Genomic DNA, 23,063 nt, shown 5'->3' on the forward strand with positions numbered 1-23,063 from the left:
AGAGATGAGCCTTCTGGAGAAAGCTGTACGGGTTTGGGCCACAGCAAAATCTTTTTATATGACAGATCGTGTATAGGAAATGCTAAAATTTGCATAGATCTCTGAAGATTTTTCTGATGATTTTATCCTCATCTGAGGAAAGTCCCTGTAGTCTTTTTTTTTTTTAATTTTTATTATTACCTTGTTGCTGGAATTGATTCTCAAATGAGAACTGGAAGAAAGTAAAGCTTTATTTAGATATCAAACACTAGACGAGAGCTGGAAACTACCTATAGCATTAATTCCAGGAGATTCTTGGCCTAATCTCTGCATTTTCTCATCAAACACTTATGTGATATTTTCATCTCATTGATACATTTGTGTTGGTCCTATTGCTCATAGTCATACTGCATCTGTTGCATACATTCCTCTCCTTTAGGATAAGTCTCACTAACCTACTGGCTACTTCATGGTGCAACTTGGATTGTTAAGAGCAGGACACAGTGTATGTGATCAGGGATCACTGAAAATTTGGCCAGCCTTGAGGTTAAGGTGAGAGGCTGAAGGCATTGCCTTGCTTCTGCACCCTCATGAAATGAAGCTAATCTCTGGCTCAGAGTAAATAGCAGTGAGCACAGTGAGCAAACAAATTAAACCACAGCCTTCCTGTGACATGGTTTCCTTGTGGGGCTGGTTCAGTGCTTTTTCTTAAGTTATCTGCCACCTGATGTAATGGGATGCTGTATTTCCTGAAAGACTTTTTTTTTGTTTTTTTTTTTTTTTTCTTCCCCTGTTGGTAATGTACAGAACTGAATTGTGAAGTATAGAAAAAAAGCTGGTATGTCATGTTTGGTCTGTGATCATCTCAGTTGAGATTCATGGCAGGGAACTGCTCAGCTTCCACGCAGTTTTGTTTGTGAGGGTGGTTGTGAGATAACTGCTTATGAACTTCAGCAATTGGGTTAAAAACAAAATCAAGATAGTCTTTGTCTGTCCAGATTCACTGAGAGAATCTTGTTTGCTGAGTAAAGTCGTCCAAGGGGATATTGCTCATCTCTGACTAAAGGACAAAAGGATGAGGGAGCAGGGAAGGGGGGCTCAGGCAGCAAGTCAGTCACTGCCCAAGAGAAGCGGTGGGCAGGCTGCTGAATAGTGATCTGTTCTGAAGCTGTAATCATTCAATCAAAGAAAAACATTCTTTAATAAAAATGTGACTGCTTGTGTTTAGAAAAAGTCCCAGAGCAGCTGGAACACTGCTTGGTCAGTAGCAGCTGACTCAGTAATATTATCTGTGGGTGCATCTGAATATTTCTGTTTACTAGTTCAATTCTAGTTCTCTTCTAAAGCTTGGAAAGTGACTGTGAAGGTTCAAAATGATTGAAGGTTTTAAAACAAATTTCTCTGAGACCCCAAGTGAAATCATTTGTGGAGAAAGAGCACTAAGACCGAGCTGTCTGACTTTGGATGTGAGTGTGTGAAATTTGGAAAGCTGGGGACTTTCTACTTTGTTTTCATGATGGTAAGGAAGGAAAAAAAAAATAAAATTATTTGCCAAGGGCAGTTCTTGTTGGAAAGACCGCTGAGAATTCTTTATCTGCGTCCAACAGTCTTAACCACTGCATGAGACATAGATGTACTAAAACCTGGGACAGTGTCTGAAGCAACTCTGTTGATAATACTTCCTTTAAAAATAAATTAGTTCCCATGTAGACTGACTGATAAACTTACTTTTGTTCTTAGCACTCTAAGTAAGTTCCACTGCATTTAATTTTGGAGGGATGTCACAATTCAAGGTAAATAATCCACTGAGAGAAATAATTTCAATGTAATTAAAAAGTTCAACTTAAGCATTTGAATAAATGTGTGAAATACCATATAAATAGGCTGTTATAAATGTTCATATATTCTATTCTTATTTAGCCAAATGTGATATATTGGCAAGAATTAATTTTATGGAAAATTAGATCACATTTAGAAAATGATAACTGCAGATAAAAATATAAAAATTAATATTTCCCTCACGTTGTAAGTCAGAATTTCTTGTTTCATGACTTTACATGATAAAAAAATCATATTTTTAGATTACTTTATTGCATCTTTTAGCAAATAATAGACTTTCTATTTCTGGATTTTAATTTTTAATGGAGAGTCTCCATAGCAACACTTGCCCAGCCAATTGCCTCTGTTCTTTAAAAAAAAAAAAAAAAAAATCGGAGTGGAATTTATCTATTTCCAGGTTCCTACTTTCTTGTTATGATTTTTGTTTGCAGAACTGAAGAATTCTGCAGTATTGTATCTTTGTTTCTGTTGTTGCTCTGTAAACAAATGTGCCCTTTAATATTTACTTAGGGATAAAATCAATTAATTTCTTTGAGTTGAGTGGACTGGGACGTCTTCCATCTCTATTGTTCATATTTGGGATCCATGTGATGATCTGAAATTCTTTTGGTGATTATCCAGTTCTGACCCACTGCTGAAAGAGAACATTCTAAGCTTACTCATATTCAACATCCTTCTCTTACATACAGAAAGACTACAATTTCCTTTTAAGCCATGTTACTAACTTTGGAGAATAACCAGTAAAATATGAGCTTCCAAGATGGATTCTTTTTTTTATAGAATTTCCAGCTTTTGTAATAGTTTTCCATATCGTTGTCTGTTCTTTATTACTAGACAAATGTTTCTACACTTACATGTGTAGAAATGCATCAAATATAGAAACATTAACAATAGGTGTTGGCCAACTAGCTCTCTCATTCTTTTCGCTTCAAGAGAAAACAGAAGCACTTAGGTTCTACTTCATAAATGAATGTACAAAACATTGGTTTGGACATGGTTTATGTCTGAGATTACACCAGTATCTGACATAACTGTTGCTCAGCACACATACGTATGTAGAATCATAGAATGGTGTGGGTTGGGAGGGTCTTTAAAGACCATCCAGTTCCAGTCCACCCACTAGATCAGGCTGCCCAAAGCCCTCTCCAACCTGACCTTGGACACCTTCAGGGCATGTATACATATTTATGTATATATAATAACCTGCATAGTTTTAGATAGGAGGTAAGGGAAATCTGAATGATGATGATACTTCATACTTGTTTTAGAAAAGTTTTTTGTATCCTGCAGATTTGAGGTACGCGGATACCTGACTTACTTTTTCAGTCAAGAGGAACATTGACCAGGCATTTTCTGTGCAGTGAATGTACTTGTTTTGCACTGCATTGTCTGCTTTGCAATTAAGGCAATGGGAACATGACCCACAAGAAGCATGTACGGCCCACCCGGTCCTTGCAGAGGTTGCAAGGCTAGTGCCCAGTGGTCAAGGGCATTGCCTCAGCAGAGGTACCTGGTTAAGTGCACCTGGGAGCTGCCTTGGTTTGAAAGTCCTTTGGAAACAGTGTACTCTTATCTGCTGTATTTTACTTCTCAGAGAGACAGACAAGAAATGACTTTGATTTATGCTGGAAGTCCCTAGCTTAGAGAAATGGATAAACTGATTTAATCTTGCAGTATTTGGATAAAAAGAGGGAATGTGCATTTAAACAAATTCAGTAAATATTTATACATTACTTAAAACCCACCTCTTATTCTGGTCTTCACGTCTGTTAAAGGTTCTAGCATTCGGCATATACTGTTGGCAAATATATAGTTGATGCTTGTTATGTATTTAATGAAGGATTTACCTTTTATTTGAAGTAACTGTTGTATAATCAGAATTATACGAAGTACAGAAACAACTAGATAATTTTTCATAAGTTTAAAAAAATTTATTGAGCGCTTAACAGGCTCAGAAACTGCAACGTTTCAGTACAAAATGTCAAGCATTTCCTATAACAACCATTAATATCCACCTTTTGATGAAACAACAGCACCAAGTTGGTCTCTAACTCCTTTGATTTCCACAAGGAATCCAACAAAAGTAACTTAATAGTCTGAAGATCAGAGAAATGGTAAACATACCAGGAATGCAGTTCTGATGTTCTGGGGTCTTATGCTTAATTCAGCTTGTAAGCTCAATCTTTCCTGCTGTAAGCTTAGGGGCTGCAGTCAAGTCAGAGACTGACCTTACAGGCTCTCAGTGGTTGTGTATAAGGACCACATCTTGCTGGGGAGCTTGAAGACACAACCTGTTCACAGACTGTCTTGTTAAGGCAAGTGATGTGTGCTTGGCAAATTTATCAGAGTTCAGAGGCCTCAGGCTGTGGTTTCAAGATGGTTTTAATCTATCTAGTAGAAATTAATTTTGATCCCTCTTCAGCACTTCTGTTACTGTGTGCTCAGCTCTTATGCTCATTAAACCACCTGACTTTCTCACTCTTGACTTTGGCTAGGCTTCTGCTGTTTTAATGATCTAAAGCAGATCACTGGGGTATCAGATCAAGTCCAGGGGAGGTATAACAGAAAAGGTGGAGTTATCATCCTAACCCTAGCTGCACACAAACTAAAGCGTGAGCCAACCTGCTTTCCTCCTTTCACACTGCATTATAGAGCTGTGGGTCAGTTTTATTTGTTTGTGCTAACATGAAAATCTGTGATTTCTAACTCCATGGCTTCTATAGTTCAGTTTTAAATAATGGAAATTTTCTGAACCTGGAACATGCAGTGTGCACAGACCCTCCTGAGGGTCAAAACTGAAGGAAACGTTTGTATGAGACCAGATGAGATGGATATACAGCAGAATATCCTGTGTGTAAGGAATGATGCTTTGCCTTCCTGGTTGGTCCTGTACAGAAGAATGTATGTGCCTCAGGCAGTAGAAATTAGAAGGCTGTATAAAACAGTTGAAGGGACAGAGATTTAGTCCCAACTCTTTTTATATATGCGGTTTGTAACAGCTGTCCACATAAACAGCACATGCATTCATGTAGATCCAGGAAAAAAAATATCTGGATCTCACCCAGTGTATCAGAAAGAGACCCTCATCTAGTATTCATTATCCTCTTCCAGGTCTTCGCCTGCAGTTGCAGCTTCCAGTGCAGCCAGAGCTGCTGCTACTTCTGCATCTTCCTCCTCAATTTGTCCATTGATGTCTTTGTGGCTGTGATGTGTGGGTGCCTGTGCTGCTGTGGGCACAGCCGTGGCAGCAATGCTATTGGGAATATCCTCATTTGAGCCTGCAGAGTCAGTGTTAAAAAGCTCAATACTTCTTCCCTTCATATGCAAAGGTGGGATTACATGAAGGTCTTGGCCCTGCATTGCTGAATGCTTAGGCATTTGGTCTGAATGTGCATAGTTGACTGAAATGCTATCTTTTTCAACATGGTTCCTGATTTGGTTGTCATTTTGGCAATAATCTTTATCTGGCAGTTCTATGGCATCAATATTTTGTGTCTCCAATATTGCACTTCCTTTGAGAAAGTTGCTATCTCCTGTAGACTGGGACTTCCCACTGCGAATACTGTTCATCTGACTGCAGTCTGCCTTCCTGTGACTGCCTGCTCCTATGTCAAACTCTTGGCCACGCTCATTTGTTTTGGAGTGGGAGTCTCCAGTGTTGACCGAAGAAGGCTCTGCCGACTGGCTGGAGGTGCCCTGTTCACTGGCTTCCTTCACTGAGTTTGTGCTGGGGCTGAGGATGGGGTGCACACCAGCATGGGAGTTGCCACCATTGACTGCAACATCAAGCTTTGCAACACACTTCACGGGGCTATCATCTTGGAAAGCATTACCTCTGTGGTTCCAGAGGGTCTCCCCTGTGCTATTTACCTGATTTTTATTTCCTGTTGTATTTAGCTCATCCTTCTGGAGTTCTTTTTTCTGTTCTTTAATTTCACAGTTCTGCTTGAATTTAGATTTATTGCCTTTTTGCTCATCTTGTTTATAGCTGTTTCCTTCATGAGTGCACCCAGGTGGTTGTAATTCTTCTGGATCAAAAATGTAGCTGGAGTAAGAAAAGTTTGTAGAAGAAATGTTAATTAGACTATTAATAGTAGAATAGTAGAACTTGAACAACGATTATGCTTCATTTTAAGCTTGAGATCTTAGTGACACCAGTTCCTTTACCCGAGGTCCTAAGAGTGACTTAAACTGAATGAAGTGTTGGATTATGCTGTAGTCTCCTGAGAGTGGCAAGAACTAACTCACCCCTATAGTGAGGTTCACCAGGATCCTGGGAAGGTATCAGAGAAGCTTCTGCTGATTGTTGCATGTTTCAAGCTTCTCTTATTTTATTCCTCTGGATGGTGGATTAGGCAATGAGTAGTCATCAGACTGTTATTTGGTATGCCCTCATATAGTTGCCAAAATATTTTCTGATGTTTTTCCTCTCAAATCTTGCCTCTTTGTCCTTTTCCCTTTCTGTGTTTGTCTCCTCCTTTATCTTAATTCATTTTTCCTTCTAATCCTAACAGTTCCTTGATTTATTCCAGAATTTGTATTTTTCTTTCCCCTCCTTCTCTTGTCGGACCAGTACTTTTTCCCACTTCCTTACTTGTTCTGGAGATGTGACCAAGGAGAAAAGTAACCATTAAGTGGGACTGAAGTGCTGTCTTTCTAAAACAAGTCTTCTTCAGGAAGACTTTTAACATGGAAATTGTGCTTGCAAATAATTTAATTGAAAATAAATAAGAAACTATGACGAAAGCAAGGATTTGTATCTGATTTTCATTTTTTAGGAGAGAGGAAAGTTCTGACGAAGTCTGTGCTTTTCATTCTGCTGAACTGAGGGTCGCTTATGCTACCTATATAAGGAAAATCTGTTTGGTAAAGGTGAGTTTTCAGTTCCACACAGTACTTCTGTGGCTCGGGAATTATAGAAATAGATATCAATTACAATAAATCAAAAGGGCATTCATGAGAAAGCAGAGTATCTATGCTCTGGCGTGACTTTAAAGATGCCCAAACTCTGGGAAAACTCCGATCTCCAACTAGTTTTAGCAGTAGGTGTAGAGGAGCTCAGACATGTTTTAATGTTTTTCATTTCTTCAGTCTAAACATCTCTTATTCTATTGTACCTTTGTATCATTTTGCAGCACCTGCACCCCATCTGGATTTTCTTTAATCTGAAAAGAGAGAAAGGGAAGATAAGGGAGAAGGAAAATGAGTGAAGCATTATGAAATTAATGCTTAGGTAATTGTATTGAAAATTATGTTCATGTTTGGAAGGGTTTTATTAGTTAAAACGAAACACGCCTACACAAGAATGGATGCAGTACAGTTCAAGATCTTTGTAGCTTTCTGTCTTGCATTGATAGTGACCTGTAGTTGGAGAATAATCTGGTGAAGAATTTAAGAGTTCTTAATCAGATAATGGTGTTCTTCCAGAATGTTTTCCTAGTCTGCAGCAGTTTTTATGATTCGGAGACTCCTAAGACAAACTAGTAATGTTTTTGTATTGACAGCTAGCATCTACAGCATCCTTTAGTGAGAAACTCCACAGCTTAGCCTTGCCCGTGTGATGGATCCCCTGCTTTTGTGTCACTCACTCCTGACTCTCACTAGCAGGGTTTGATGTCCTCTGGTCCATGTGTTGGAGCAGGCAGGAGTTCTGGTGCAGCTGTACTATAGGTAGTACAGGTCCTACCCTGCTACCTTCAGGTCTCGTACTCAGTCCGAAGAATCTTCAGCTGTTGAAATGTTATGCGTACTGACACTACTTCATGCAGTAGTAGCACATTAGGTCGTCCTTGTCATTGTTCTCTGGAGATTTGCGTTTTGGCATCCTTCATGGATGAAGGATGGAACCGCAGTGCAGAGCTCTCACAATGTGGGGAGCTGCTCTGCTGGCTCTGTGAGAGCTACTGAGTGCTGAGATAACCTTGCTGAATTCTATTAATCCTCTGGTTAGATACAGAGATGTTGCTGGGATTGGCACTTAGTTACATGCAGTGCTGCGTGCCTGTATTTTACTACAATAAATTCATCGGGGTTTGACTAAAGCTATCAAACTGCTTGCATCTTGCTACATCTCAGTATAATGCAAGCTTTCTGTGGATGTGTGTCATTGCCTGATCTGGTGACATGCTGAGAGCCACCTGATATGTGGTCATCTGTCAGTCTTTTACTATGGGAAGAAACATTTTGTTAATTTGTACCCTTGAGAACTTTTACCTTCTAAACCTAAATGAAGGCACAGATCTGGACAACCCCAAATCCTGGGAAGAAAGTTAATCTTGATTTTACAGGTTTGGGCTCCCTTTAACTTGCCTTTAAGTTAATTAAGTCAGGACAGCTTGTTAATTGTTGTTGTCCATTGTTGGCATTCAAACTCTTTCTTTATCCCTTCATGAACTACAGTTTGCATGTTTTTGCCACTGCCTAAGGACAGCAACTTGCTTCCCATAAGACAAATTGATGACACAAGGTCAGGATATTTTTCTAGAGTCAGTTATTCACAAACACCAAAGGAAAATATTATTGATTTATTTGTACCAGGCATGGCCTGAACTGCCCAGCAGTGATCACACTGGCAGAAGTTATAATTCACGCTGTGTTGTTAGCTTATGAGTCCCTTTTTTCCCTCTGAATCTTGACTGCCTTTGCTGCTAGCACTGTGCACAGTGCCTCACATCCAGCCCCTGGTTTCTGGAGTATCTGAGGGCCTGCAGTCACTCAGCAGCTGGCTCTTACCTGCTCCTACCTGTACCTTTAGTCTTTGTGCCTCATCTGTCTTGGAGCAGAAGATGCAGTAAGGGTTAGGCAGTTTCCTGCAGCTCAGTGCCTGTCAGGGCAGCCTGCACTGAGCTGCTCTGCTGCTTCTGTCTGGTGCTGGTTATCTCTCTTCCTTAAATGCATTCTCTCTTCTTACACCTCTGCTGGTTTCTTGCTGTGTGCCACTGCCCTCCACAATAATGTCACAGCAGGAATCCTGATGCATTGTTTTTTGCCGGAAGAGCCTGCAAAAACCAGCTGATGTGGCCATGAATACTAACCCTACTCGTGTGCAGCTCTTCTGCAGTGTGAAGGGATTTGGGCAGGTTTGACACGGTCTGAGGCTTGTTTGAGCCAGCTCTTGTGGCCTTTTCTGGACAACGAATAATTTTTAATTTGCCTTGATGGTTCTGAAAGCTGAATTAGTTAGCCTAGGCATGTCTGGCTTGCCCCGAACCCTGTGCCATCATGGCAGTGGCTTTGACACCGTCACTCAGCAACAACCAGACAGTGGTGTGCTATGAGCTCCATCTGAGCTGAAATCAGGGCATGGGGTGCAGTGCACTGCCAGCTCAAGTTATGGCACGTAAGTTCATGGATTTTGATGCACTGACTGAACACAGTCCTGTGAACAGCGAAAAATATGCAGCCTTGCTTTCTGCTTTAATAAAGGGATTTGAGAACAGACTTCAAGATTGCCAAGAAATTATCATTCTTTTTGTAAATTTGTGACTCAGTTTTCAGTCAGCATAAATACATGACCTGCAGATTTTCAAATGGAATGTATAGAGTTGCAATCAGATATTAAAAAAATCTGATCATTTCTCTCTACTGGACTTTTATAAGCCCTATGTTAGCAGAGAGAAATACCCCTTGCTTCACAGTCACATCTAATTCATGTCATCGCTTTTTGGCAGCAATGTACGTTTGTGAACATGAAGCACTGAAAAATTTCATCAAAAATTTCTGATGAACACAGGTGGGTGTTGGTGGTATGGCAGCAGAGGCTGAACCTTCCCACCAGTATTCCATTACATTTTGCTGCCATGTGATGGCAGCAGAGGGGCACTCTGACAGAATGGCTTCTGAAATGGAAGTGCGTATGGAGTAAAGGTATGTCGCTGAGTTCCTCTGTGTGGAAAAAATGGCACTCATTCATTGACACTTGCTGAACATTGATGGAGGCCAAAAAATGCATGTGAACACAGTAAGACAGTAGGTGGTGTGTTTCAGCAGTGGTGATAACTACAGTGGGTCACCTCCGTTGGTGCAGGTTTTTACAAGTGTGGCATGCAGGCTCTTGTTCCTCACTGATGAGAATACAGGTAATGATGGTGACTGTGCTGAAAAACAGTGTTTTGTAACTGAGGATTTGCTCTATCAAACAGTGTTGCTGTCCTCACTGTTTGTGTTGTAGTTTCCATGGACATAAACAGGAGGCGTTACTTTTGGAGTGACCTACATATATGTGGTCCAAGACAATTCCTCTTTACTCAGTGCATCCCAGGCAAGCCAGAAGGCTGGATACCCGTAGGTTAGCCTTTCTTTAGTTTAAGAGTGATCTGAAGTTAATTCAGTTGAGCTAAGCTGTATGTTGACACTTGATTTGAATCACGTATTTAGTTTTAGCTTAGACTTGCTTCTAAAACAAAAGAACAAAAACTGCTTAAAACTGACGAACCCTTGAGAATCTCAGCCTTCGAGTCTCAGTGGCTGCCGTGCATTAGGTAAGTCACAGTGACTGTGTGATTTGTCCATGGGAAAGGTAACTTATGTTAAGCCTCTTTCTATAGAGGCGAAGCTGCTGCTATCCTTCATGCTTGCCACAGGCTATGAGTATGCAAATATTATTTCAGCTCTGGTAAATCATCATGGCTTCAGTTGCTGTCAGTTGCCAGGTGAATCCACTGAAATGCCTGTGCAGGCCTTGGTGCTTGGCTTTAAAATCACTTGGTTTGGTGAAACCAGTCCAAGTCTGCCTGTAGCCCAGTACTGAGGGCAGATCCTGCTTCAAGATGGGTGGGGGCACTGCTCGTCAGGCTGCTTCTGCTTAATCTGTTCTGACAAGTTTCCTACTAATTGCCGATATTTATAACACTCTGTGATTTTTAAAAGGATCTTGCTTGTATAGGTTTTACCTATTGAGAGGTGCTAATTGCTGTCTGTCATTCTGTTGTGGAGATGTTTGTGATTTTCACAGAAAGCAATTATAAATGGAAATTACCATTGTTATTTTTATAAGAAGCACTTTACTATTTGAATGATCTCTGCAGCTACTGTGTTTAAGCTTTTCAGCTGATTAGTTACAACTAAATTTGTTCACTGGCATGAGTGAGCTGTAACACATGGAAATATTTTATGCAGTATTATCTTAAAAATTATTTGACATCCTTGAAGTAGGAATATATTTTTACAATGTTACCATCTGAGAAGACCATTGGTCTTTTCTCCTCCTCCTTGCCCTCTCCTTCTATATATACATAGGTTGCTCTGAAAGTAATGCCTCCTATTTATTTCCATGGAAGCTATAAGATGCAAAGAGCACAATAACACTATTTGATAGAGCAAATTCTGAGTTATAAAACACTATTTTTTCATATTTTTGTGAGCTGCAAATGATCCGGGAGACTCCTGGTGTAAATTGATGGTAACTTTCAGGTTCAAGGATTGGACAGACTGACCAGAGGTGAAGCGTTGTTGGACCTGATGCTCACCAGTGTGAAGGAGATCATTAAAGACATTAAGATAGGAGGAAACCTGGACTGCAGCAACCATACTCTGGTTGAGTTTGTGATCATGAGTTACATAGGCCGGCCGAAAAGTGAAGTCAGGACCCTGAACTTCAGGCTGTTTAAGGAACAGTTGGATGAAATAGCCTGGAAAGCTACTAGGGTTAGGGGGTTGGCACCTGATGATTGAATTCCATTCCAACTCAAGCCATTCAATGAACACAGTCATCACCATTAGCTGTGTGTTTTCACCAGTGATGAACAAGAACCTGCACTTGTAAGAAATCTGCACCAGCGGAGGTGACCCACTGTTTCACAGCTGCTATGTAGGTGTGGTTGCTAGGAAAGTGTTGCCCACACAGTCCTTCATTCATTTGCCTGAACAGATGGAATTCAGAAGATGCCAAATGTGAACTATATGGTGAGTATGGTAGGACAGTCCAGCCAAGATTGACAATATGCTCCATGGTCTTCAGACTGGTATGGGGCCTGGTGTTATTGAGTTGAAAGAGAAAGGATGTCTTCTTTGGCCTTACTCTGGAAGTTCAAGCCTTTGGCCTAGTCAGTGTTGCAGTGTAACAATCAGAGTTGATGATTTTTCCAGTTCGTAGTGGTGACACCATGTCTCATCACTGGTAATGATGTGATCCAGGAAACTGTCAGCTTCAAACTTGTATTGGCTCAATAAGTCCTGAAAAACTTGCATACAGTCAGTGTTCTTTCTGCTCCTGTGTGAGCATTCATGGGATCCACATGGCGCAAACTTTGTGATATTTCAATGTTGCCGCCATTGTTTCCAACACATTGAATCTGATATTCAGCTCTGTACACAATTCCCTGGTGGTAATCCAACAATTCTCGTGGATGACCTCATTGAGACACTCTACATTTTGTGGTGTGAGAGCTGTGAGTGACTTCCTGGAACATGACTTGTCTTTCATGTCACCGTCACTACTGCTGAAATGCACCACCCGGTGCCTCACTGTGTTCCCATCCACTGTTTGGTTTCCATGAATGCTCAGCAAGCACTGATGAGTGTCAATGAGTGAAACTATTTCCCCATGGAAGAATTCAAAGACTCACCTTTGTTTCATATGCACTTCCATATCAGATATCAGTTTGACCCTCTGCTGCCATCTGTTACACAGCAACAAAATGTAATGGAATATTGGCAGGAAGGTTCAACCTCTGCTGTCATACCACCACCATCTGCTTCTTATGTCATGGGCCAGTATAATAAAATAGGAGGCATTACTTTCCAGACCATGTTTATTATAATAATATTTCAAACCAAGGTTGGAAAGGAATTCTGAGGAGCAAATTGCTTTCATAGCTTGAAAAGATGTGCTTTAATCCTACTTATTTTGTTTTATGTAGCTTGTTCTAAAGACTTCCATACTGTGTTCATAGTTCCACTAGCAAATAATAACATTAAGAGCCTCCTGTCTGGAGCATTTTAAATCAAACACGTGCTATGCAGACTGGCAACAAAAAAGGGTTGGAGAGCTCAGGCAATGGATAATTATAAGTTATCTCTGACTGAGTTTAGAAAGACATCTAGAGTAAGTCATTGCATTCTTTTTTGTTGTTCAAGCTTTGTTTTTTTATAAAATGTTTATTCTATTAGATGTTCTGTGCTGCTGAATTAAGACGCTTTTGGATGAGCTGAACATGTCAGTGCAGTTTGCTGCCTTGCAAAACACTTTGTGGGCTTAGATTAAAAACAAACAAGCAAAAAAAAACCCAAACCTCTGCCTATCTGAAGTGGTGGTAAAGTGCTTGACCTTAACATCTAGCTCCTCAGAATTCAGTCAACCAGCTGTTAGTTCAGGACATCATTCTTCAAGTATGAAGTTCCTGAAGACCTGTACGTTTCTGCCAGTGGTTATTATGCAATCGCTTAATTCCAAACGTCAACATGTCACCTGGCATTAAAGCTTTACTAATATGTTAAGCATAGATTTATAAACTTATTTTTTTAAGGGTTTAGAAGAAAGAGATGATGCTGTTCAGGAGAAAGGAATGAGGGAGGCCTAGGTTTAAATTGTTATACTCAGCTTCGTTCTTCTCCTTTTCAGCTAAAGATCTCTGTAGCTGAGCTTGTACTAGTTTCTTCAAAATATCAGATTCTTGTAGCGAGGAAGAGTACTAGAACATCATGGTTTGCATATTTAGTGCCAGTTAATGTAAAAATACTCTTTTCCCTTTTTCTTCAGTGAAGGAGATGGAAGAGGCTCAGATTTTTCCCCAGCCACTCCTGCTGACCTTGAACTGACCATACAAAAGATACTCTAGTTGTATTATTTTTTGGCAGTGCCTTAAATCAGTGTTCACAGAGACCAGGAAGACCTGATGTTAAGAGAGGGACTTCCTTACTTTGAAAGAAAATGATATAGGAATGCAACTGTTTTAAATCAGTTGGGAAAAATGCTGCTCTGGCTATTAAGGAGTCTGTAACTGAGTTTAATAAGAGGAGAGTAGAACACCAACTGTGTCAGACAAACACGTGCTGAAAAATGGGAGGGTGTTTTGCTGGTGGAACCTCCTCTGAGAATGGAAAGGGGCTTTTCTTCAAGTGTGAGACCTTGCTGTGGATGACAAGAATGTAAGATGTCTGACTCTGCAAATGTAAGCTTGCATTACAAGGCGCAGAGAGGTGCTTTAAGAGAAGTATGCTTTGCTTTATCAGATTTGAGAAACACAACGTATCTGATTTTAAATTATGTAATAACACAGCTTCTGTTGTCTATTTAGACTGTACCTGTGCTATGAATAAACAAAAGGCAAATGATAATGTCATGAAAAGAGAAGGGCAAACATTTCAGAGATAAAAATTGGTTGACAACCTGTCTCAATATTCCTAGAAGTTTACATGGAAACAGAAAAAAAGCCAATCTCAACTTCTGTTTATGGGGTGTTATATTTTGATTCTGTCTTATATATGTATGTATTCACATGTATAATCCCTTCAGAACAGAGGCAGAAAGATGAGAGAGAGCGCATATATATATATATGTTATATATATGTATTTTCTGGTATGTCACAAATGTGCATATCCTGGCTTGGTGACTTTTGATCTGGGTCATTCTTCTTAAGACAATTTTTTATTTTTTCTTCCCTGCATTCTGATTCCCTATAAGCTTTTGCTGTTTTCTTTGACTTCTTGCTCTCTTCCATCCTTTCCCGCTCTAAATTACTAAGTAATGTGCTTTTACCCATGTGTGTTGTCTGTGCTGCTGAAGCTGAATGCTGCATCTCTCGGTGGTCTGGGATGACTTTTCTGCTCCCTTTTCCAGGTAGAGGTACTTGTCAGGCTAGACCCTGATGGTCTAGGGTGAGAATAACCTCAGACAGCTGTGGGATTTGGCAAGCTTCTCCCCACTTGGGCATTGTGGTTTGCCTTCTGTGCTGAGGAGGAATTCTTATCTCAGCAGATTTCAGAGGCTGTCCTCAGTGTGTGTGCCAAAGGCTGAGAAAGGATCAGGTGTGCTGAGGTGTGGAGGAGGGAAGTGTAATTTGTTACTGAGGGGAGGAGGCAGCAGAACAATTGGTCTGGGTGACTGATAATATAAAAGAAGCATGGAAAGATTGTGGGACAGATGGTAGAGTGGAGAAGGACTATAATTAGAAATTTAAGGAACTAGTAAACATACACTAGAAAAAACACCCTCCTGTGGTAGAGGAGGAGAAGGATAACAGAGAGAAGGCTATTAAGGAAGAAAGAGCAGGGAAGTCACTGCTTTAGCAAATCTGTGCACAGGCTAATAGCTGCTTTGGGGTGAATAGCATCTTGGAGAGGTGTTTTGCTTCCCATAATGTACAGAGAACTCTTCAAATCTGTTTTTATCCTGACCTAACTCTCTATTCTGAGGACAGACTGTTTCCAAAGAGAGAGAATTGTGCTGGGCCCAGAATCCCCTTGTCCTAGGGGATCTCCAGATCATCTTTGCTCCTGTACCTGAAAGTTATAGCTTAAGTTAGTTGGAACTGTCACATTAGTATATAGATGACAACCAAAAAGTTGTGGGAAATAAAACAGTGTGGCATGTCTAATGTCTTTCAGTGAGTGTCTGGATTCTTTGGCATCTCTTGTTTTAGGGCAGTTATGAAGGCAACAATGTGATATCTGCAGTAAGGTCTCTGCAGTAAGACCAGTACTTAAAAGCTGGACTGAAACCTCTCTGCTTTCCTTTCCTTTGACTGATTCTTACACTGGTAATTTGCTTTAAAAGTGCTTCAGGGAGCAAACCAACTGTCGTTGCATAGTATCTAAAATAAGCGAACCAACCTGAGGAGGCATCATAATGTGCTCCCTTACAGAAAATGGTCCCACCTCACGAGTTGGCTTTGCCTGTTAACTTTTCTGTATCTGAATTGATTTCAGGCTTCTTGTTCACACTTTCTTTAACTGTAACACAAATGTGTCATTTCCACAATCAAACCAGCCTGCAGTCCAGCCCTAGTGGGAATACGTCTGTTCCATCCCAGTTATGCAGCCCCCGCTGTCTGCACTGCTCTGCAAGGAAAGGAGAAGATGCAAGTGCTTCTGTGGGTGGAACTTGCTTTATCCTCCTGTTTTGACAGTGGCAGACACTATGTTTTGGGGTAAGGAATGTCAGTGTCTGCCAGAAAGAGCCTTGTGCTATCCTCCTGCCAGCACAAGGTTATTGCCAAGGTTCTATCTGCCTGTCCTACATTACTCCTCCCCCTCAAATGTGCTCTTTTCCTTACTTGACAAACAAATCTGGGGAGCTGCTCAGGTCTGCCAGATCCTTTTGTCCTCTGATGAGGCCTCACTTACCCACTGAACTGTTTGCATGCATCTCCAGTACAGCTAACTCTGATGATAAGTTGTCAGAGGGGACCCACTGAAGACTCTTGACAAACTTCTTTAGCCACAGTGGTAATTTAGGGCAGTCAGCCTTAGATACGTGTGTCTGCTGGCACTCTCTCTCTCAAAAGGTTTGACCCTTTTCACTGATTCCTTGTTTTTCACCAATAAATATCATTATTGCATGAATGCAAATTATCCTTCTTAGATTATCTGTAGCTGTTGAGAAGAATCTTTACATATTTTTTTTTAAAGATTATTCAGTTAGAATTGAAAGGGGGGGAATTATGCAATGCATTTTTTGTTTGACTGCACCTTTGTTTTGAAGGGAATTTTTGGAAATATCATCAAAAATACTTTATTTTCTGTGAAAATTTTCACAATTCTGTTACACTGTTAATATTTCTTCATTTTTTTCTTATAGTAAAAAAATACAAAACACTCTATCACTTATTTTTGTCAAAATGCCAGCTTTTGGCAAGGCAATGTCAGAATTATTTGATTGCATTTCTTAAAAGTTTTCCTTTCAGGAAAAAACAAACAATTCAGAACTATTATTATTTCAGTCCCATTAAATAACATGGTATATACCTACTGTATCTATTACTTGTTGTCATCCAAAGTTTTTTCATTTATCCATGCTTAGTGGACCTTTTCATACCTCTGACAGGTCCCCCATGGATTCATTCAAGTTTATTCACACTATCACTCTTTAACTTTTCTCGAAAGAAATAGGAATTGCATCAGCGTGACCCAAAATCTAACCTCCTCAATTCAGTCATGCATCTTTCCCTGCCTCTTCTCTTTTTTTCTCCCTGGAAAAACTAAATAGAACTCAAGTGTTCAGTGCAGTGGCCTGATTCTTTCTGTGGCTGAAGTAGCAAACCTTTGGGTGATATTACACATTAATATGGAGTACAGGCAACAACTCTTTGCTTTAGTGATGGGAGAACTTGTTACATTCATTATGCTGTTTAGGGCATGAGGTTTAGGGTTGTTTCTGTGCGTACGTAGGGACTTAAGGATACTCTTTATTCTTAATCCCAATGGAGTCATGAAAGTGCTTTAAACTTGTAGGTTTTTTTTTTTTTTCAGGGGAGAAATGTGACTTCAACCAGGGTAGGTGTCAAAACCTGGAGGTTCTCATGCCTCAGAATCATGTTGTTTATCTGGGAATTTATACAACTGAAATGCTGGTACTTTGTAACCTGACATAGATTTAAGTCTTCTGCTGAGAAAGTAGTTCTGATGGTGCAGAATGTTGTTTTTCAGCATCTGTGAGAAGATAACGGAATCCTTAAATGACAGTGCTATAGAAGCAGCCATGGCAAGGGTGAAAACCAAGTCACACAAAGTTTCGGATTAGTTTAGCCCCATGCTTTCCAAGAAATCAGAGCAAATCAACTTAGTGTTCAGAAACACTCAGATAACAAACGCTCCTCTTGTCTGATGAATACTGACCGCAGCAGCAGCAAATCAGCAGGTTGTGGCCCACTCACCAAGGAACCAGTGGGTGTAATGTTATCATGACTTTAACATCTATCTGCAGGATGGCATCTGGAAGTATATGTACATTTTTAGTGCTTATCCAGGAAATTTGCAATAATATTCGACAAAAATTTACACTTACTGTCCTTCTCATCCTGAGATCCCATTAGCAGTAGACATTAATTACTATGTATGCAAAATGGTGCAAGCTGCCTATTATATCCTTGGACTATTCATAACAGCACCCAAGGGAGAGTGCAGCCTTCTAGCTGAGAGTTGTGTCCACTGTGCGGGAGCCATTATGTTCTGTAATTGTGGTGTTTCCCAGCACTGGGGAAAACCATCTTGCCAGCATGATGTCCAGCTACAGTCTGAAGAGAAACAACACTGGTGGGCAGGCTGCTCAGAGCAGTGAAAATACCTGCTTACATTCCTAGTCCTAATCAAAGAGCTGATAGAAGGTCAGATTTAGCCTGATGCTGCTGAAATCAGAAAAAATATCTGCTAATTATCTCTGTATATGTAGTCCTAATGCCAGGAAAATTTACTGGTATGGTTGGCAGTGGCAACAAGTGCCAGTTGTTCCATGCCAGTGTAAATACCTTAGGTGGAATGGGGAGAGTCTGATTTGATATAAATGCAACATCAGAAACCACTTTCCTTCTTTACTGCCACTCAATCCTCATGCCTCCCATCTTCTAGCTGTGTTTTCATCAGGTCCTGATGATATTTCTACCCACACCTTGCCCCTTCATGTTCTTGTTTTGTTCTGGCACCTGTTTTGCATCAAACTGAGATGCAGTGGCAGGCAGACCCCCAGGCAGAGAAGCCTGAGTGCTGCCAGCACAGCGTGAGCACACCTGCACTTGTCTGCAGGTATGCTGGCTGAAGGAGAGAGTACTGAAAAGTAGATGCTATCAGTTTTACAAAGGTGTTTTGTTTTGAGTTGTAACTGTTGGCTGTTGCCTAAGCAGATCTTCCACAAAGTGTGATGTTATGCATAGCTATGTTAGGTCCTGCTAGCTCCTCCTCTGAATGTCCTTGTCTGACCTTGCTGGTTTGGTAACAGGTCTTTTGCTTCCTCTAGTGCCTTCCTGATGCTGCTGGTCAGCGAGTCAAGTCCCTTGTTTTGTCCTCGTCGTAGATGTTGCCCTTATCTTCATAGAGACAACTTTCCCTGCTCTCCCACACACTTCTTATGCCAGCCTGGCATATTCTGCCTTTTGGTACTTTTGCATTCTGCTCAGCTGATGGTGCTGAGCACTCAGTTCCTAGTCCGCACTAATGCTTGCTTCCTCACTTTCCAGCACGTTATCTTGGTCCATGTTCAATAAAGGGCTGTAGTGCTGCAAGAATTAAGCTAGAGGCAGCAGAAGTGCTTGGCCCTGGAAAGCACCCTTTGGCAGCCTGCTCCTCATCTAGGAGCAGTGGGCCTGCAGACAGTCCCTGCCCTGCTGCTGCTGTCCTCTGAGAGACATGGGAGGCTTTTAACATGCGGTTGGATCATTCCTTTTTCCACCCTGCCAAAGTTTCTTACTTTAAAGCCATTCTTGTTCTGTTTGTTCACTGACTAATCTCCATGCTAGCTGCAGGGTTTTTCTTTAAGTGTCTCTGAGAAGGTGGAGCTCCCTGTGAGGCCCCAGTTACTGTGGTATAGAGCCCATACTGCTTGTGGGGTGCAACTTAGAGGTGATCTCTGTGTTCTTTTTTTCCTGTTATGCTCTTTTCAATTGATTTTAAATATTCATAAGGCTTTAAGAGGGAAATTCGTTCTCTCTTACTAGTTCCTCATCACTCGCAGCACTCGGTCACAGAGCATTTCCCCACCCGTTATTTACCACACAAAATGTTTGTTTTATTTTCGATGATTAAAAAAAAGAGTTGGGCAAAGGGCGAAACTCTCACAACCATTAGCCAGTTTGCACAAAGGAAAAACAAATATAGCTTGCAGCATAAAAGCACTCATTTCCTTCTCAGCCAAGTTTATTCCCTACATCTGTTTTTCCCAAGCTTACATCACTCTGTTGTTCAAGATACTGACATTTATATTTCCAGTCTTTTAAAGTTGTTAATCCTATATATCACCATAATTTGTTCTGTTGAGGTGCCTAAAACCCCAAATTGTGTTTAGGGCCATGTTGCGTAGGCACAAACATAGAAATGCACTGTTTCTCAAGGAGTGTATGGTCTAAATGTGTGATGAGGTTAAAAAAAAATAAATAAATAAAAAATGGGTGTGATAAGCAGATGGTCATGTACGTGTGAAAGCAGCAATCAGCAGAGAAACTATATTTGATTCAGTAATTGTGCTAGGCTTGGCGGAGTGGCGATCTGTGTTTGGGGACACAGCTGGAGTCTAAAAATAGCTGTAGCTAATTTTATGTAACTAAGAGTCTCACTAAAGTGTCTCTTTGCAACTTTGTACTTTGGAGAATGAATTCATGGATTCTATCCCTTGGTCTGAAAATCTCAGTTGTATTTAATGTTTTTTTAAAACACTGGAAATAGAAATAGCCCTAGAAACAGGTACTGAGCCTTCTGTGCAGCATGCTGTTGAGGCTGTGGCTTTGATAGCTGTGAGATGCAGCTTTGAGGCTGAGGGTTAAATGGGACCAGGGCTGCTAATTAATATATGAAGCAATTTGCTTACCCTTTGGATACTATGTAAAAGTAATCACTGTCTCCCTGGTGGTCTTGACTGGAGGTTGCTGTGGCTTTGTGTTTTAGGTTGAGCATGATGCTCTATGTGAGATGTGGTCTTAATGCTCCTGCCAGGGTTTGTAGCCTCAGCAGCCCCATAACGTTTCGGCTCACAGGAAATTTGGTAGAGTCACGTCCTACAGCAAAGGGTTCACAAGCTCTCAGCTGGTGGGAATCCAGCTGGGGCCTTGTTACTGAGGGCTTGCATACATGTGGAAATTTGATTAAAACCTTTTGCCTCTTAGACTCCCTGTTCTATCATGTATTTGGCCGAACAGCCTTTCCTCATGCCTAATACAAACAGTCTACCTATTTTACAGTTCCTAGATGAGCTCAGCAGGAGATATTTTCTGACACCTGTCAAGATGGTATGAGCTCTGCCTACAGCCATCAGAACAGCTTTAGTTAGCCAGAAAGACGCCTGTGGACATCCAGAAAGCATTACAGATTTCAGCTTTGGGTTTGGGTATTTACAGTTCACCAAAGTGCCACCAAGGTGCTAGAATGAGTCCAACCAGCCATGGAATTGAAATCATAAATCCCTTAGAACACACCATTTTCCTGACATTACTTAAAAGGCTCAAGGCTTGTGAAATACACAATATACAGACCTTGGCTCAGTGAAATGGGCATCTGATTAAAGCCTGAGGATAGGCTGGTTTTTTTGTCTGTTAGCTAGGTGTGAGACCACAGAGAATCTGGGCCTCCTAGTGTAGCAGTGGTATGGGCAGAAACCTCATGGGCAGTTGATCTGTGGCTTTCCTCCCCGAGGACAGTAAAGACTTCATGTGCTTCATATATTTGTTGGAGTGAACATTTTAAGAGAAAAATATGACTCATTTTCCCCATTTACTCACTCTTACAGGTCAGCTCAAATTCAGTTAGAGTAAGCAGATTGTCATTGTCATGCCCTAATCCTTACATGAAATTACATGGCAGGTGCTTAGGTTGTAAAGAGAGGTATGCGTATAGATAAATAAGCCAGTCTTAAACAGGAACATGCCCATGGTAGTTTAGATTTTTGTGTTCTATGGAACCAGTTTTCTTTTCTAACTGGTAAAATTATCTTATTTATTCCTATGTCTGGAAATGCAGCTACTGAAGTCCTGGTTATGAAATTCAAATGGTTGTTTCTCTTATGCCTCAGGGACTTCTCAAAGGACCAGTTGGAAACCATTGTGCAGAGAATTTGGTTAGATGGAGATGAAGGAAGGAAAGTGCATGGCAATTGATATATGCCATCAATGTCCCAGTTCCATTTTTTTAAAGTTTATTTTAGAAAATGAAGGAGCTTTATAAAAATATTGCAGTAAAAATAAAATATTATAATTCAGAAACTTAGTTCTGTGTTCACATCATCTTAGTGTGACTGTTAAAAACCGTTTTTTTTTTCTCCTAGCCATTTCTGAACTATTTTAATGTATCCCAAAATACTTCTCTGTTCCCTATCTTCTTGTATGGTTTGTATTCTGTACCTTCACAGAAAGCTTCTTCCTGGTTATTCCTAGAAATATTATCAGTTCAAGATGTTACCTAATGAAGTCCTTGGTGCACTGCACTCAGTGTTCTCCCCATTGTATCATCTGGAGGATCAAGCACCTTAAATTTGAACTGCTCTATCCTGATTCATGGTATTCTGTACCTTCTTCCCTACCTAAAACATCCTGCAGACCATGAGGCTGTTACACTGCATCCATGTCCTGTGGTGCACCCATGAGGCGATTGTACACTGAAAGCAGTGGAGACCTTTCAGTTTCCTTCAAAAGAAATTTTGATGAGTCTCTCAATTTAGTAATTTAAAACTAATTATCTATTTCACTGGAAGCTCTGGAGTTTTTATACATGCCCTTGTTCTTTAGACTTTTTTTTCAGCTAACATATGTACTGTATCTCCTGGCATAGAAGCTGCCCACTGTTCAACATTTGGTGATTTTCTTCCCAGTAGGTCCATCATCAGACTTATTTTATAAATATTAAGGAAATGACCTAAATTAAAATTCTCTTGTGATAGCTTTCTTACAGATGCTCCTAGTGCTGCATACATAGTTAGCTGTGGAAGTGAGTTATCAACCTCTGGATTAAAGATGAAGTGAAGAAGAAAGGCTTAAAAATATTATGGAACTCGGTACATTTAGGTCTCATAGAGTAGACAGTATAGGAGCATGTTGCTTGTTTCATCAATATATTAAAAGCTGTGGTGAATTATATGAGCACTGAGAAAATTCCACAGTTGCTATGAGATGTCAAAGGCATTTGTTAAAGATAGCAATAGTTGAAAGACACAGCTGGTGAAAGGTGAGATTTAGCTGAAATTGAGAAAAGACAGGTGCTGACTTTGGAAAGGTACTTTTAAGGAAAACAACAGTGTGTCAAGGTCTGAACAGACTTACACAGGTAGCTCTGGAAGTAATGCCTTCTATTTACTTCCATGGAAATAGCAGTAGATACAAAGAGTACAGTAACACTATTTGATAGGGTAAATTCTCAGTTACAAAAACACTGTTTTTCAACATTGTCACTATCATTAGCTATACATTTTTGCCAGCAGTCCCTTAGATCCTGTAGCAATTCAGGATCCATGTGGCAACGTGAATACAAAGCAGATTCTCTCCTGACTGTTTTATAACCATGATGTGACCTTAGTTTTCTGCACCCTCACCAGAGGGGACATGGAGAATGCAAATAAGGACAGAATCTGCCTTTCAGAATATTTATTTCTTTTGGGTCTGAAGGAACCAGAAAT

The 23,063-nt window shown here is 40.4% G+C and overlaps 1 protein-coding gene across 2 annotated transcripts in view; it reads right to left on the minus strand.

Moving 5' to 3' along the window:
- The window catches only part of C4H4orf19 (chromosome 4 C4orf19 homolog), a 44,184-nt gene continuing 24,356 nt past the window's right edge, over positions 3,236-23,063 (minus strand). The window contains exons 5-6 of one of the 2 annotated variants that reach the window (XM_021396627.1): positions 6,936-6,983; positions 3,236-5,863 (exon numbers count right to left, since the gene is read on the minus strand). In XM_021396627.1, coding sequence (XP_021252302.1) covers positions 4,906-5,863; positions 6,936-6,983 — 1,006 coding nt within the window. In that variant the 3' untranslated portion in view covers positions 3,236-4,905. The remainder of the gene's footprint in view (positions 5,864-6,935; positions 6,984-23,063) is intronic. The other variant, XM_021396626.1, reaches the window with a different exon arrangement.

Source organism: Numida meleagris, chromosome 4 (assembly GCF_002078875.1).
Source record: "Numida meleagris isolate 19003 breed g44 Domestic line chromosome 4, NumMel1.0, whole genome shotgun sequence".
NCBI classification, from domain to species: domain Eukaryota; kingdom Metazoa; phylum Chordata; class Aves; order Galliformes; family Numididae; genus Numida; species Numida meleagris.